The sequence below is a fragment of the Bufo bufo genome, chromosome 2 (genome assembly GCF_905171765.1).
Source record: "Bufo bufo chromosome 2, aBufBuf1.1, whole genome shotgun sequence".
Taxonomy (NCBI): Eukaryota; Metazoa; Chordata; class Amphibia; order Anura; family Bufonidae; genus Bufo; species Bufo bufo.
Window position 1 is genome coordinate 793,922,456 of NC_053390.1, and position 15,558 is coordinate 793,938,013.

General features: G+C 50.6%; 1 protein-coding gene across 2 annotated transcripts in view; it reads right to left on the reverse strand.

Moving 5' to 3' along the window:
* The window catches only part of POLR1A (RNA polymerase I subunit A), a 100,259-nt gene that overhangs the window by 18,494 nt on the left and 66,207 nt on the right, over positions 1-15,558 (reverse strand). The window contains exons 27-31 of one of the 2 annotated variants that reach the window (XM_040419257.1): positions 13,118-13,275; positions 12,334-12,463; positions 3,231-3,338; positions 2,867-2,890; positions 2,591-2,824 (exon numbers count right to left, since the gene is read on the reverse strand). In XM_040419257.1, the coding sequence (XP_040275191.1) occupies positions 2,591-2,824; positions 2,867-2,890; positions 3,231-3,338; positions 12,334-12,463; positions 13,118-13,275 (654 nt within the window). Of the gene's footprint in view, positions 1-2,590; positions 2,891-3,230; positions 3,339-12,333; positions 12,464-13,117; positions 13,276-15,558 lie in introns of both variants that reach the window. The other variant, XM_040419256.1, reaches the window with a different exon arrangement.

A 15,558-nucleotide genomic window follows, 5' to 3' on the forward strand; every position in this document is an offset into this window, starting at 1 on the left:
GGCGGCCGGAATAAAACTGCAGCATGCTGTGTTTTTTGTCTGGCCGCCTGTGGCGAAACCAACCTCGCCACTGGGTTTTGGAGAGGCCTGTTTACCAGCCTCTTGCCCTACAACTATGGCCCCGGGACATATTACCCTTCAAGAACAGTGTAACAGAACTATGCCGCATGTCTGGACTGTTAATAGGACCGAACTCGGTCAGCGGTGTATACTAAAGATTCTGTGGAACTAAAATCGGATGCGCAAATACACGAACACCGCTGACCCTTACCTTCTTCCATACGGAACTTTCAGCTCCAGAGACTAAGTCCCGTTCGAAGATGGGACTTAGTCGTTTTTTCTGCATGAAATTGACAGACCGCACAGCCCAAATCTATGGAACTGTTTTGGGCAGGAAATTGTGCTTGCGGTCGGTCATAAAGGACTTCCACTTAACTTTTGATCCGCTGGAGGGATTTGTGTGATTTTTGGAAGTGGTTATATTTGATGTATACTGAGTTTAAATATCTAATTTTTATGGAGATGGAATGTATGGTTTTAAAGTTATAGAGTATGTGTAAAAACTGTATTTTTACTGTCTGTGATGGTTATGTTAATCCATAATTATATCACAGACAGAAGGGAGGATTTTGTGTGTTTGGGTGGGGATTCCTGTCCTGTTGTCTCTCTGTGTGTATTGGCGATGTCCTTTGTCCTGAGAGATAATTGAATTACTTCTCGGTTGTCTCCAGGACAGAGGATATTGTGTATTCGTCTGTCTGTGATGATTGCATCAACCCAGTGTGAGGTAATTCTATCACGGACAGAGGGGAGGATTTTGTGGGGATGTGTTGTAATATATTGATTGGTTGTATTTCAAACCCCTGTGGGCAGTACTATGTTTTTGGTTTGTGAATAAAAGAGGCTGTACGTGAAGTACAGTCAGTTCCTGTTTTACCCTTTATCATGTTGAGGCTGATATTTGGGTAACTGATCGACGCGGGGGATTGCTATACGCTGGGAGATTTGCTATACTCCCCTGGCTATAACTACTAGCTCTTGTAAGAGCTTGTTCCTGCTTTCTGGATGTAGGAGAGGTTCAAACACTGGAGCCTGGAGCGTTGTCGTAGGTCCAGGGTGGGTAGGAGACGGTGAGACCTCAACCAAGCTTCGGCGGTTCGTGGGGTCTGCAGTGCGTACGGTGTCAAGTGGAGTGCTTGGAGTCCACGGAAAGCACTAGGAGCATCCATTCAACGGAGGTACCCGGTCGGGGTGCTAGGCGTTCCGTTACACCACCTCTCCGGCCCCCCCTCAATATAGTGAATGGGGGTGGAGCGGACCTCCGCCAGCACAGTGGACTTGCGGTAGCACGGATCCGGCAGACTGTTCCCCGCTGGAAAAACAGCCTGCCGGTAAAGGCTACCGCCAATCTGAAAGTAGCCTTAGTCCTTCATAACCAAATGCTGAAGCCTGTTCTCCAGGAAGAAACAAGCAGCAATCACAATCTCATAAAAGGTTCCTCGTAGGCGGAACCCCATTTTCATCAACTAAGATTACAAAAGGGTGGACAACCCATCTAAAATTGACCTTCTATCCATAGGCAATGGAAGTAGCCACTGATATCAGCTAAAAATATTGCAGAGGTAAACTAAGAGTGACATCAGGTTCCTCGCAGGCAGAACCTAGTTTTCATCAGCTAAGTTTACAAAGGGTGGACCAAATGTTAAAAAATCCCCGGGCTCATCCCTGTTGCATATTTCTTTCTTGTGGCCCGTATGCAGAACCATTCACTTCAATGGGGCCACAAAAAAGACAGAAATGACTCTGTGTGCATTCCGTGTCCGTATGTCCTCATGGCCGTTCTGCAAAAAAATAGAACATGTCCTATTATTGACTGCATTACGGACAAAGTATAGGACTGTTCTATTAGGGGCCGGCCCTTCCATTCCGCAAAATGCGGACTGCAAAACACCAAACGGTCGTGTGCATGAGCCCTAAGATTGAGCACTTATCCACAGGCAAAGGAAGTAGAAACTGATATCAGATGAACACACTGTACATGTGCGGAAGTAGACTAAGGGGACTCCCTACATAAGGCCTCATGCACACGGCCGTCCGTTCATTGGGGACTGCAATTTGCGGTCCCCAATGCACGGGCAACATCCGTGCGGCTGCCGAAGACGGATCCAGACCCATTCAACTTAAATAGGTCCGTGATCCATCCGAACCACCCGCAAAAAAAAAAAATTAGAAGATGTTCTATTTTTTTGCGGTGCGGAGGCACGGAGAGAAACCCCACAGAAGCACTCCGTAGTGCTTTTGTGGAGTTCTGTGCCTCCGATCCGCACCAGACCTTCCAGATTTCGGACCCATAAAAGTGAAGCTGTTTGCAGGCCACAATACGGGCATGGCCGGGGAACGGCCACGTGCATGAGCCGTAACCAGCATGGTGGCCCACAGCAATGTCTTATTAAATAATGACCCTGGAAGCTTCAGGCTGATTCGGACAGTGGAGTCCACCGTTGTATCTCTTTCTTTAGGAGACCAGAATGACAACTCCTGTCTTAACCATATTTTCGGTCTGCCTGACACGTGTCCTGCTGTATCTCACCTGACACCACAAGCTTCTTTCTGAGTCATAGGAATAGTCTTCGACGCTGGGATTGAGATCCAGGACAGCGTTCACCCGGTCCTCTGACAACACGTTCTCCGTTATGTTTGTTTCGGTTTCTCTCTCAATGGAGGAAGGCGAGGGACTGCGATCTTCTTCATCCTCCTCACTCTCAACCTTTTTCTCAGCGGGAGCATTCTCCTCATCCTGCTCCTCTCCATTCTCCGCTCCCTCCTGCTCCTCTCCATTCTCCGCTCCCTCCTGCTCCTCTCCCTCTTCCTCTCCACTTTCATAATCGACCTACCGGAGAAATGACTATGAAGAAACGGCTATAAAACACAACATAAACCAACATGGCTGACACTTCAACCCATGCGCTGTAAAGACTGCATTATGTCCCTCATACAAGCAAAACGAAAAAGTGCAGAATAAGACAATTCTCAGTTATCCGGTATCTGGGGAAATAAATAGTGGTTATACACCTGCTTGACAGAGGCCAAAAGGAGAAGCTTTTGGCCTGTCGGGTGACCTGGGGGTCTATGGAAACGTCTCACATATACTCCAGGAGCTGCATATGAAAAATAGACATTACAAAAAGTTCATCTTGAAAGGTTTAGTGAAGACATCTCAGACACTTTACCTCTTCCTCTTGCTTTTTTTTCCGCATTGCATCTGTGGCATCGGCATCACCCTCCTCGGCATCAGCGTCCACAATGTCTTGTTCTTCAGCCTCGGCTTCTTGGTTCTCCTAAGAAACACAGGAGGGCAAGCTCTGTATTATGATGTGAGGTTACATGGATCTACTGGCAGTTCTTTCCTCCTCATGGCTTGGCTTTTGCTCTGATGTGTATTGTACAGACCAATCAACTGCATTTACCACAGGTGACCCTAATCAAGGTGTGGAGACATCTCAAAGATGAGCAGGAGAAATGGGAGGCCCCAGGGCTAAATGTCAAGTGTCATAGCAGAGGGTCCGAACACTTATGTCCATGCACAGTTTTTCCTTTTTAATAAATCTGCAAACATTTCTAAAATTTTGTATTCACTTGCAGATTGATGGGGAAAACTTATTTTTTTTTTATTTCAGCACAAAGCCTCAACATAACAAAATGCAAAAAAAGTGAAAGGGTCTGAAAGCTTTCCGAATACACCGTATATTAGCATTTATTTCACTTTTCAAAGTTTTTTTTAAACTTTATTTGTCCATGTTAATTTAAAGTCTGAAATTCATTACAAAGCATTTTTTGTATGTTTTTTTTGTGAAAATGCAGTGTTTTTTTCAGGCATTTTTTCCTTAAAGGGCCTCTGTCAGCAGATTTGTACCTATGAAAGCGGCTGACCTGTTGCATCTGTGTTGGTCCCGTGTTCCTATGTGCCCGCATTGCTGAGAAAAATGCTGGTTTTAATATATGCAAATGAGCCTCTAGGAGCAACGGGGGCGTCGCCATTACACCTAGAGGTTCAGCTCTCTCTGCAACTGCTGCTCCCTCTCCACTTTGATTGACAGGACCAGGCAGGGGTGATATTTTCACCGCCTGGTCCTGATATCTTCAATGCCCTTTAGGGTCCATTCACATGAGCGTAAGCGTTTTGCGGTCTGCAAATTTGCGGATCCGAAAAACACGGGTATCGGCGGTGTGCGTTCCAAATTATGAGAGAAATGCCTATTCCTGTGTGCATGTTCTATCTTTTTTGCGGGGTTGCAGAATGGAACCACGGAGGCGCACAGTACGCGGTGTGCTGTCCTCATCTTTTGTGGCCCCATTGGAATGAACGAGTCCGCACCCGTTCCGCAAAAATCGCAGAACGGATGCGGACCCAGAAAAGGAGACTTTTGTATTACTTACCAGTAAAGTCTCTTTCTCGCTCTTCCTTGGGGGACACAGGAGACCTTGGGTATAGCTCTGCTCCCTAGGAGGCGTGACACTAAGTGAAAGCTGTAAGCCCCTCCTCCATCAGCTATACCCTTCAGCCTGGAGAAGAGACTGCCAGTTGCGTGTCCAAGTAGTGAAAGATAACCACCAACCGGAAAAAGAACTGTCGAGCCCCAACGGGGGCAACCAAGCCGGAACCACAACTGTAACCCAAATGAAGGGCGGGTGCTGTGTCCCCCAAGGAAGAGCGAGAAAGAGACTTTACTGGTAAGTAATACAAAAGTCTCCTTTTCTCGCCCATATTCCTTGGGGGACACAGGAAACCATGGGACGTTCCAGAGCAGTCCCAGAAGGGAGGGACCAGAACAAACTCAACCAACACCAGAGGCATCAATCAACTGCCGCCTGCAACACCAGACGGCCTAAAGCAGCGTCAGCCGACGCATGAGTATGCACCCTGTAGAACTTGGTGAAGGTGTGCAAGGAGGACCAAGTGGCCGCCTTGCAAATCTGCTCCGTAGAAGCCCGATTCCTCTGAGCCCAGGAAGCCCCGACCGCTCTAGTGGAGTGAGCGGTAACACCAAGGGGCGGAACCTTGCCCTTGGCGAGATAAGCCTCAGTAACAGCCATCTTGACAAAACGGGCGATAGCAACTTTGGATGCCGCCATCCCTCTGCGCGACCCCTCCGGGACCACAAAGAGCGAGTCAGTATGCCTGAAAGAGCTGGTTACTTCCAGGTAAATCTTGAGCGCCCTGACAACGTCCAGGCGATGAAGCTTCCTCTCCCGCGGGTGGGAAGGGGAAGGACACAAAGAGGGGAGAACGATGTCCTCGTTCAGATGAAAGGCGGAGACCACCTTAGGAAGGAAGGAAGGGACCGGACGAAGAACCACCTTGTCCTGGTGGAACACTAGGAACGGTTCCAGACAGGAGAGTGCAGCCAATTCGGACACCCTCCGAAGAGAGGTGACGGCTACAAGGAAAATAACCTTGCAGGACAGAAGTCGCAAGGAAACCGTCCGCAGAGGCTCGAAAGGGGAAGCCTGGAGCGCTGAGAGAACCAGGTTCAGGTCCCAGGGCGGTACCGGAGGACGGTACGGGGGAACCGCGTGAGCCACGCCCTGAAGGAAGGTCTTGACAGGACCAAGGGGGGCCAGTGGGCGCTGAAACAAAATGGACAGCGCAGACACCTGACCCTTCAAAGAACTAAGGCCCAGCCCTTGGGCCAGTCCGCTCTGCAGGAAGGACAAAACGGTGGGGAGAGAAAAGCGGAGCGGAGGAATCCCCAGATCGGCACAGAACCCCAAAAAGGTCCTCCAGGTCCTATAATAGATCCTAGAAGAGGACGGCTTACGGGCGCGGATCATGGTGCGGACGACGTCCGCAGAAAAACCCCTACGTGTCAGGACGGTGGTCTCAACAACCACGCCGTCAAACGTAGGGACCCTAAACGCGGGTGGAAGATCGGTCCCTGAGAGAGAAGATCTTCCCTGGCGGGCAGCGGCCAGGGCGCGTCTGCCAGGAGCAGCATGAGGTCGGCATACCAAGACCGGCGGGGCCAGTCCGGAGCGACCAGAATCACCGAGACGCCTTCCGCCGCGATCTTCCGAAGGACCTTGGGCAGGAGAGGGATGGGAGGGAATATGTATGGGCGCGCGAAGCCTCGCCAAGGAAGAACGAGGGCGTCGGCTCCGCAAGCTCCCGGATCCCTGGCCCTGGACAGATAGGCGGGGACCTTGTGATTGAATTTTGAGGCCATGAGGTCCACGTCCGGTATGCCCCAACGAAGGCAAATGGCCTCGAATACCTCCGGGTGAAGAGACCACTCGCCGGGGTCGACGGTGGTGCGACTGAGGAAGTCCGCCGCCCAATTGTCCACCCCTGGAATAAAAATTGCAGATAGGGCCGGGACGTGGGCTTCCGCCCAACGGAGAATGCTGGTGACCTCCCGCATTGCTGCAGCGCTGCGAGTGCCCCCCTGGTGGTTTATGTACGCCACAGCCGTGGCGTTGTCCGATTGTACACGAACAGGATGACCCTTCAGCAGATGAGTCCAGTGTCGTAGAGACAGAAGGGCCGCTCTCAGCTCCAGGACATTGATCGAGAGTTTGGACTCCGATGGAGACCAAATGCCCTGGACGGATCGGGGAGGAAACACGCCTCCCCAGCCCAAGAGACTGGCATCGGTTGTAACCACCAACCAGTTGAGTGGCAGAAAAGACCTGCCCAGAAGAGGGGACTGTAACCACCAGCGGAGAGATGACCGCACCGGAGGCGATAGACGGAAGGGATGATCCAGAGACTCCGGCGATTTGTCCCAGGAGGAGATGATCGCCCGTTGGAGAGGGCGGGAGTGAAACTGCGCAAATGGGATCGCCTCGAAGCAGGCAACCATCTGCCCCAAGACCCGTGCAGAAGCGGAAAGACGGTCGACGGTGGAGAAGGAGACCCCGAACCGCCCCACGGAGGATCAGACGTTTTTCCGAGGGAAGACGTACCTCCGCCGCTCCTGTGTCTAAAAGCATTCCCAGGAAGACTAGTTGTCTGGAGGGGGGAAGGGAGGACTTGGGGAAGTTGATGACCCAACCGAACCTCGCTAGAGTCTCTAGAGTGAGATCCACGCTGGCAACCGCTTGAGAAAGGGACGGAGCCTTGATGAGGATATCGTCCAAGTACGGTAGCAGAAAAACACCCCTGGAACGGAGTAAGGCCAAGACCGGGGCCAGGACCTTGGTGAACACCCGGGGGGCTGTTGCCAGCCCAAAGGGAAGGGCGACAAACTGGAAGTGGAGGTCCCCCACGGCGAATCGGAGGAAGCGATGGTGACACCGGGCTACCGGAACATGGAGGTAGGCATCCTGTATATCGATGGAAGACATGAAATCTCCCTGCTCCAGGGAAGCCACCGCGGAACGGAGGGACTCCATCCGAAACCGTCGAAGGAGGAGAAAACGGTTGAGCTTTTTGAGGTCCAAAATGGGCCGCACCGAACCTCCCTTCTTGGGAACTACAAAGAGGTTCGAGTAGAACCCTTGGAACCTTTCCTCTAGAGGAACGGGGGTAATCACCCCCCTGTCCAGTAAGGCTTGAACGGCCGCGGAGAACGCAGCCGCGCTTTTCGGGTCCCGCGGCGGGCGGGAGCGAAAGAACCGATCTGGAGGGAAGGATGCAAATTCGATTTTGTATCCGGAGGACACAATTTCGAGGGCCCAGGCGTCGGAGACGTGAGCCATCCAGACGTCCCTGAAAAGGAGGAGCCGGCCCCCCACCCGGGTGGGTGGGGGCGCGCCTTCAGGCAGAGGACTGCTTTGCTGCGGGTGTGCGGGCAGCCTGCGGCTTGCGCCAGGAGGGCTGCGCCCGAAAAAACGGCTTCCTACGCTTGTCCTGGGGAGGAGCCGAAGCGGCAGCTGTGGTGGGAGCCCCAGAGGCCCTGCGGGAGGACCGAAAACGAGACGCACCAGGGCGTCCGCGGGGGGCGCCCCTGGCTTGGGGTTGAGGAAGATGGGTGCTTTTACCACCCGTGGCCTCCGAAATAAGTTCGTCAAGGCGGACCCCGAAAAGGCGGGAACCCGCAAACGGTAGCCCCGCCAAGGAACGTTTGGAGGCAGCGTCTGCTTTCCAAACCTTCAGCCAGAGCTCCCTCCTGACGGAAACTGCCAGGGCGGAGGAGCGTGCAATAAGGGCTCCCGCATCAAGGGAGGCCTCACAAACAAAATTCCCGGCCCGAATAATAAGCTGGGCCAAGGCACGTAGGTCCTGGATGGGGACGTCCGAGTCCAACTCCTGTTCCAGCTGCGCACCCCAAGCAGAGATTGCTTTCCCTGCCCAAGCAGAGGCAAAAACCGGTCTGAGAGCAGAACCGGAGGCAGCAAAAATGCCCTTGGAAAGGGTCTCCATGCGACGGTCCTCCGCTGACTGAAGAGAGGACCCGTCGGGAACAGGGATGGCCGTGTTCTTTGACATCCGGGCCACAGGGGGGTCCACCTTGGGTGGGGAAGACCATGTGGCCACGACATCGGCTGGAAAAGGATAGCAAATGTCCAGCTTCTTGGGGTTGACAAAACGGGCGTCCGGGCGAGCCCAAGCCTTAGACACCACAGAGGAGAAATCAGAGTGGATTGGAAAGACTTTTGAGGCCTGCCTGGGTCTGATAAAGGAGACGCTAGCTGCGTCCGAGCTAGGGGGATCATCCTGCACCTTAAAGGTGTCACGAATATCAGAGATGAGTTGACCCATCGCTGAGGCTAGCTTGGACGGCAGGGCCGAGTCCATTTCCAAATCTGAAACCGCCAATTCACCTTCAGAGAGCGAATCCTTTGGAGAGGAGAGGCTCGTCTGGGTGCGCACGCGTGGCGGGGAGAGTGAGGCCTCAGAGGAGGAGGCTCGCTCTACTCTAATACGCTTCTGAGAGTGCCTAGCTCGGGAGGGGTCACTAAGAGAGAGTGAACCCGCTGCAGCGGCAGAAGCAGTGGACCCGGAGGGCGCGACAGTCAGAGAGGCGTCCTGCGGGGTAGGTGGCCTGTCTATTAGGCGGCCCACGACATGAGTGAGGCTTTCCACGGCCTGGGACAGGGATCTAGCCCAGTCAGGCGGGTCAGAGGAAGCAGGGAGCGACACAGTGGGCGACTGAGGCTGCGGTGGAGCTCGGCATGCAGTACAGTGCGGATCAGACTGCCCCCGGGGAAAAGGTTCCCTACAAGCAGTACAGGCATGGTACCAAGGCTTGGCGGCTGCAGAAGGGTCTGACATGGTGGAAAAAAGATGTTGCACTTAAAGTGGGAGACCCCAAAGAAAAGTGGTGGCACGGAGGGGGTTAACAGTCCTACCAGACCCGGATGATGCAAGCGGCAGCGGTAAGGGGAACAGACTGAGGAGGCTGTGGAGGAGAGGCAGCAGCACGGAGATGAATGGCTTCAGGATCGCACGGCAGAGAGAAGCACTGAGAAGTGGAGCCCGATGAAACCGGAAGTAGCGGAGCGCATGTAGGAAGCTCCGCCCCCCCTCTGCCGCGCTGAAGAAGAAGAAGCAGAGCCGCGCGCGCGCGGCAAAATGATTTTAACCCCCAAGGATGATGAAGTGCCGGCCAAGATGAAATGGCGCCGTTCACGCCAAGTAAGCGGCCCCCGCCGCGCCTGGATGTGGCAGACGGCTTGCTTTTGCCTGCAGCCGTCCCCTGAAGGCAGCGTCCCTGCCAAGGACTTGCCCAGATAAACTCCCCTGCCTGGTAACGGTCCCGATATGCCCGGGGGTGGGGGGGGGGGAGGGGGGGGGGGGGGCGGTCGATGTAGCAGTGGCCATGTAGCAGTGGCCATGGGGGATGTAGCAGTGGCCATGCGGCCATGGGGGATGCAGCAGCGGTGGAGGGAGGAAGGGGAGGCTGGAGCAGCCACTCTCACCATACGCTGTCTTCGCCCTCAGTCCATCCAGCGGGGGTCGCCCCTTCAGCTCCTGGCACCGCAGTGGCAGGAAGCCGGGGGAGGGACTTGGCGTGCGGGCGACCCTGAGCTGGCGGGACGCAGGGGAGCGAGGCTGCCCTGGTCCACCTTGTCTTCTGTCGGGGAGGCGGCAGTGCGGAATTACCGGCACTGGCGCAACTCAACCCCGGGAGAAACAGAGGGGTCTAATGCGCCTCTGTTGTCCCTGTAGGTAGAAAAAATCGAATTAAAAACAACAAATAACGCAAAAATAAAAAATCATAGGAAAACAACCCTGCATAAGCAGGGGGTGTCTTGCCTCCTTGGACACTAAGCAAAAACTGGCAGTCTCTTCTCCAGGCTGAAGGGTATAGCTGATGGAGGAGGGGCTTACAGCTTTCACTTAGTGTCACGCCTCCTAGGGAGCAGAGCTATACCCATGGTTTCCTGTGTCCCCCAAGGAATATGGGCGAGAAATACGGTTGTGTGTATGTATGGACCCTTAAGCATCTCCATGGAAGCTGGAAAACAAATCTAAAAAATCTAAAATAAATAAATAAAAAATATGAAAAAGGCAGGACAAAAAAAGGTAAAAAGGCACAGTATTTCTGGGTGCTAAGGAAGTCCAATAGAAAAACATATCTTTTTTGCTCATTATGCAACCAAAAATTCAACACCCAAACCTCCCACGACTTAATATCACAGTTGTAAATGTGAAGCGGCAGGAGACTGCTGAGTAAGCAGCCCCTTGTCTTCTGCAGTCACTTCATTAACATGTGACGGTCAATAAAGTGCAGCAAGCTGGCGGTATCCGTGCTTGGCACAGAGCAGTGTGCCTTGTATTATGACTGGGCGCTTTCACATCGGAGCCCGGAGATAAGTCTATTGATTTTTGCCTGGATTTATGATTTGAAAGTGTTGATAGCATGTCGAGAGGACAGAGATCAGCGAGGGTTCGGCTGCTGGGACCTCTAAGACGGTATCGGTCCTGGCTGCCTATAGAAAGGAGGCCACACAACATGCGGTGGCTCCCAAGTAAAGTGGATGAAGATGGGCAGACCCTCATCCCGAAACTAACAACATAAGACCCCTTTAAAGTGGATCTGTCAGCATCCCCGACATATCAGTTCTAATGAATACATGTTTTACCTACAAAACTCTGGAGCACTCCCTGTTGCACTGTTCCTCTATTATTCCTCAAGGACACGTATGTATGAAGTGACAAATAGGTGCCCGCTGTGAATAGGGTGCGTCTCTACAGAAATGGAGCCGTCAACACACAGACAGGGGATGGTAACACACACAGTTGTCAATATATCGATACATTTCCAGGAGGAATAACAGAGGAATCACAAAACACGTTTGCTAATGGGAGTACAAATAAAACAGACATGTGCAGGTAGCAGACGTGTCTACATGGACTTTAAAGGGGTTGTCCCATCTCATTGTTTTCACGGAAAGATGGGACTAAGTATGGGCCCCTAGGTGGAAACAGCAAGATGGAACAACCCCTTTAAAGGACTAGAATTTACGATAGGCCTATCAATATGAGATTGGTGGAGATTAGGGATGAGCGCTCCGTACAGTATTAGAACAAAGTTTTATGCGAATTGACTTCGGATGTTTCATTCGCTCATCCCTAGTGGAGATCCAACTCTGAGTACCCCTACTGATCAGCTGATTGAAGGGTCTCCTTCACTGTCTACCAGGCACAGCTCCATAGTTTAACTAGTGGCTATGTCTGGTATTGCAGCTTAGTCCCATTCTCTTTAACCCCGTAATGACTTGTGCCATATATGTAGGGTGCAAGTTGGGGGTTTAAACACAGCGCCTGATTAGAAGCCGACAGGCGTCCTAGTTGCTGAGCTCCTGCTGTTTTACACAGCAGACACCCGGAGGCATTGTCCATGATTGGTAATAATGGCGATCATGAACATTTAACCCCTCTGAAAGAGTGGTTAATTCCGGGTGTTTTTTTTTCCCCGGGAGCGCTTCTGAAGGATCCAAGGCCTGCCACAGCAATGCTCCTATGGAAGATGCTGAAGACTAGCCGCTATGATGTCTCCCATACACAGATCCTCTTCCCCTGTCTCTATGAAGCACACATTTAAAGGCGGCATGAAGGACATTATACAGCAGTATTGAGCAGTGTAGCCGTGAATCCAGCACTGGAGTGAGGTAGAAAAGCAGCATCTCTGTCCCCCAGTCTAATTCCAGAAGATCATACTCCCTCAGTGCCCTCTCCTCTCCGTAGACACCCATGGGCACCTCATTGTGCTGGTAATCTGTCTTGTTTCTTAAGATGGATTTTAGCAGTGAATTGAGGGTGAATGATCAGTGCAGGAGGTCTGGGACATCTAAGAAGCTGCTAGTATTATAAATGGCACATGGCAGGTGGAGAGAGGCCACTTACAGGAGCTGTGCCTCAGTGAGTACCTATTCAATGTTACCGACCTGCGTTGCTGCTCCTTCCCCGCCTTCATCATCCACATCTTTTCGAGACGCCTTTCTGCTGGTTACATCCCTGTAAGAGGCAAGTTTTGCACTTCTCCTTTTGATGGCTTCTAACATAATTCGGAAGAACCTGCAGATATTGCAATGGTCAACAATGCATTCATCATACCTCAGACACAGGATAACACTACAGGAATAACCATGGTAAGGCTAGGATCAACCTTCTTTAATGCCTCAGTACACCGCACCATATCCCTATGACTTCCCCCATACACAAGTAATAACAGCAAGGATCTTCTATATAAGTCAATCGAAAGAAGAGCATCCCAACCAGTGGCTCTCCAGATGCTGCAAAACTACAACTCCTAGCATGTCTGCAGCGGGCCGCTAGGAGTTGCTGTTTTGCAACATATGGAAACCCACAGATTGAAAACCATTGCTTAAAATACTTCCCTATACTTCCTACTCCCGGGCTACAATACTTCCTACTCCCGGGTTCTGTAGCTAGGGGCATGACACGTAGGTTCTGCTTTTGCAAGATAACTGCTCAGGCCACATGATCTGCCATAGCGAGGGAAAAATGGCCTCCAACTGGTGGCTGAACACAATCCGACGCCCAAATTGCTCCCTCCTCTGCCGTATCCTTCTCGTCACATGTACTTTATGAAAGAGAGAAGCTAAGGGAATATGGTAAATATGCCCCTTGCAAATGGATCCTGTGCGGGTGTGCCAAGCTCCAGGAAGGTGGAGCTGTCCTCGAAGTTTTGAAGTCAGGCATACATACCTGGTCTCCATAATGCGTAGCACATCCTCAGGTCTCAAGCATTTCTCCTGCCGATAATATTCATATGGCAAGAAGAGGAATTTTATTTTGTAGACGTGAAATTTCTGGTATTTCTCTTCAACGCGGAAGGTTTCTTCTACATCCAGCTTGTGCAATACCTAGAACAGGGAAATTACCACTCCGTGAACACCACCACTAGGGGGAAGCAAACTGAAGATGTGCAGTTTCATTGAGTACATTGCTGTAGTATGAAAAAGGTTACAGGCTCCAACATTCATTATTTCATTCATTTTCAAACACCCCTAATTCAGTTGATCCTAGTTTCTAAGTTTTCTCATATAGACTTGTCCCTCCTAGATATACACTCACCTAAAGAATTATTAGGAACACCATACTAATACGGTGTTGGACCCCCTTTTGCCTTCAGAACTGCCCTAATTCTACGTGGCATTGATTCCACAAGGTGCTGATAGCATTCTTTAGAAATGTTGTCCCATATTGATAGGATAGCATCTTGCAGTTGATGGAGATTTGAGGGATGCACATCCAGGGCACGAAGCTCCCGTTCCACCACATCCCAAAGATGCTCTATTGGGTTGAGATCTGGTGACTGTGGGGGCCATTTTAGTACAGTGAACTCATTGTCCTGTTCAAGAAACCAATTTGAAATGATTGGAGCTTTGTGACATGGTGCATTATCCTGCTGGAAGTAGCCATCAGAGGATGGATACATGTTCTCATTCTGTTTACGCCAAATTCGGACTCTTACCATTTGAATGTCTCAACAGAAATCGAGACTCATCAGACCAGGCAACATTTTTCCAGTCTTCAACAGTCCAATTTTGGTGAGCTCGTGCAAATTGTAGCCTCTTTTTCCTATTTGTAGTGGAGATGAGTGGTACCCGGTGGGGTCTTCTGCTGTTGTAGCCCATCCGCCTCAAGGTTGTGCGTGTTGTGGCTTCACAAATGCTTTGCTGCAGACCTCGGTTGTAACGAGTGGTTATTTCAGTCAACGTTGCTCTTCTATCAGCTTGAATCAGTCGGCCCATTCTCCTCTGACCTCTATCATCCACAAGGCATTTTTGCCCACAGGACTGCCGCATACTGGATGTTTTTCCCTTTTCACACCATTCTTTGTAAACCCTAGAAATGGTTGTGCGTGAAAATCCCAGTAACTGAGCAGATTGTGAAATACTCAGACCGGCCCGTCTGGCACCAACAACCATGCCACGCTCAAAATTGCTTAAATCACCTTTCTTTCCCATTCTGACATTCAGTTTGGAGTTCAGGAGATTGTCTTGACCAGGACCACCCCCCTAAATGCATTGAAGCAACTGCCATGTGATTGGTTGACTAGATAATTGCATTAATGAGAAATAGAACAGGTGTTCCTAATAATTCTTTAGGTGAGTGTATATTTTTGATCTGTGTGTTCAGGATGCTGCTGCCTTCACTTGCTCTCGTATATCGGCACAGCTTCATCCCTGGACTGATTTCTTCTACATGTCATGAGGGATCTCTTCTCCCTTGTGCAGAAAGTCACTGTTGCTAAGGAGTGTGTGAATCCCACCTATCTGCATAGTCTGCCATGAATGTTCTCCTCTCTATCTACATTCTGATACAGAACAGATTTTGTGATCTGTCTTCACAAAAAAAAAAAAAAAAATTTTTTTGTATATATATATATATATATATATATATATATATATATATATACATACACACACACATATATATATACATACACATATATATATATATATATATATATATATATATATATATATATATATATATATATATATACACACAAAGTTAGTGTTACTTAAGCAGCCCATGGCCACTGCTGCTACGTTCTCCCAGGTGGGCATGAGCATTGCGCTGCTCACCTCTGCTCCTCTGCTCCGGCAGCTTTCCTTTGCTCCCTCATGGCAGGCCTAGCTGCTAGAGCCGACTGGCTGTTCCTGGCTGCAGCCTGCTTCTTGCCTTTGCCCTTAGGGCACGCTCAAGCACTCTCCAGCTCTTAAAAAGGACCAGTGTGCATGCATTCTAATTCACACCAACCAACGCCTGATCACATTAGACTACCTAAAGGATAACGGTCACGTTTTCATCAAAATAATCTATTTTAGCATATGTTACTGCTGCAGCAGCATTATGCATAAAGCAATGTTTAGTTTCTTCACATACCACTGTTTTCCTTGAGTTTTCCCCTTAGTTACGGCTGTTTTGAATCCTACAATATGAGGATCTTCTCAAGATGGCTCCTCTGCCAGTTCTCTGAGGCCAAAACTGCTTTCCCTCACTTCCCATACACACTTGCTGTAGCCAGCAGCTCCCTGCCAGCCAATCAGATTGGATTACTGAGAGACACGCCTCCTCACTCTGAAGCCTAATGCAGGCATGCAGTGTGAAGGACCGCCCCTCTGTATTCCTGTCTT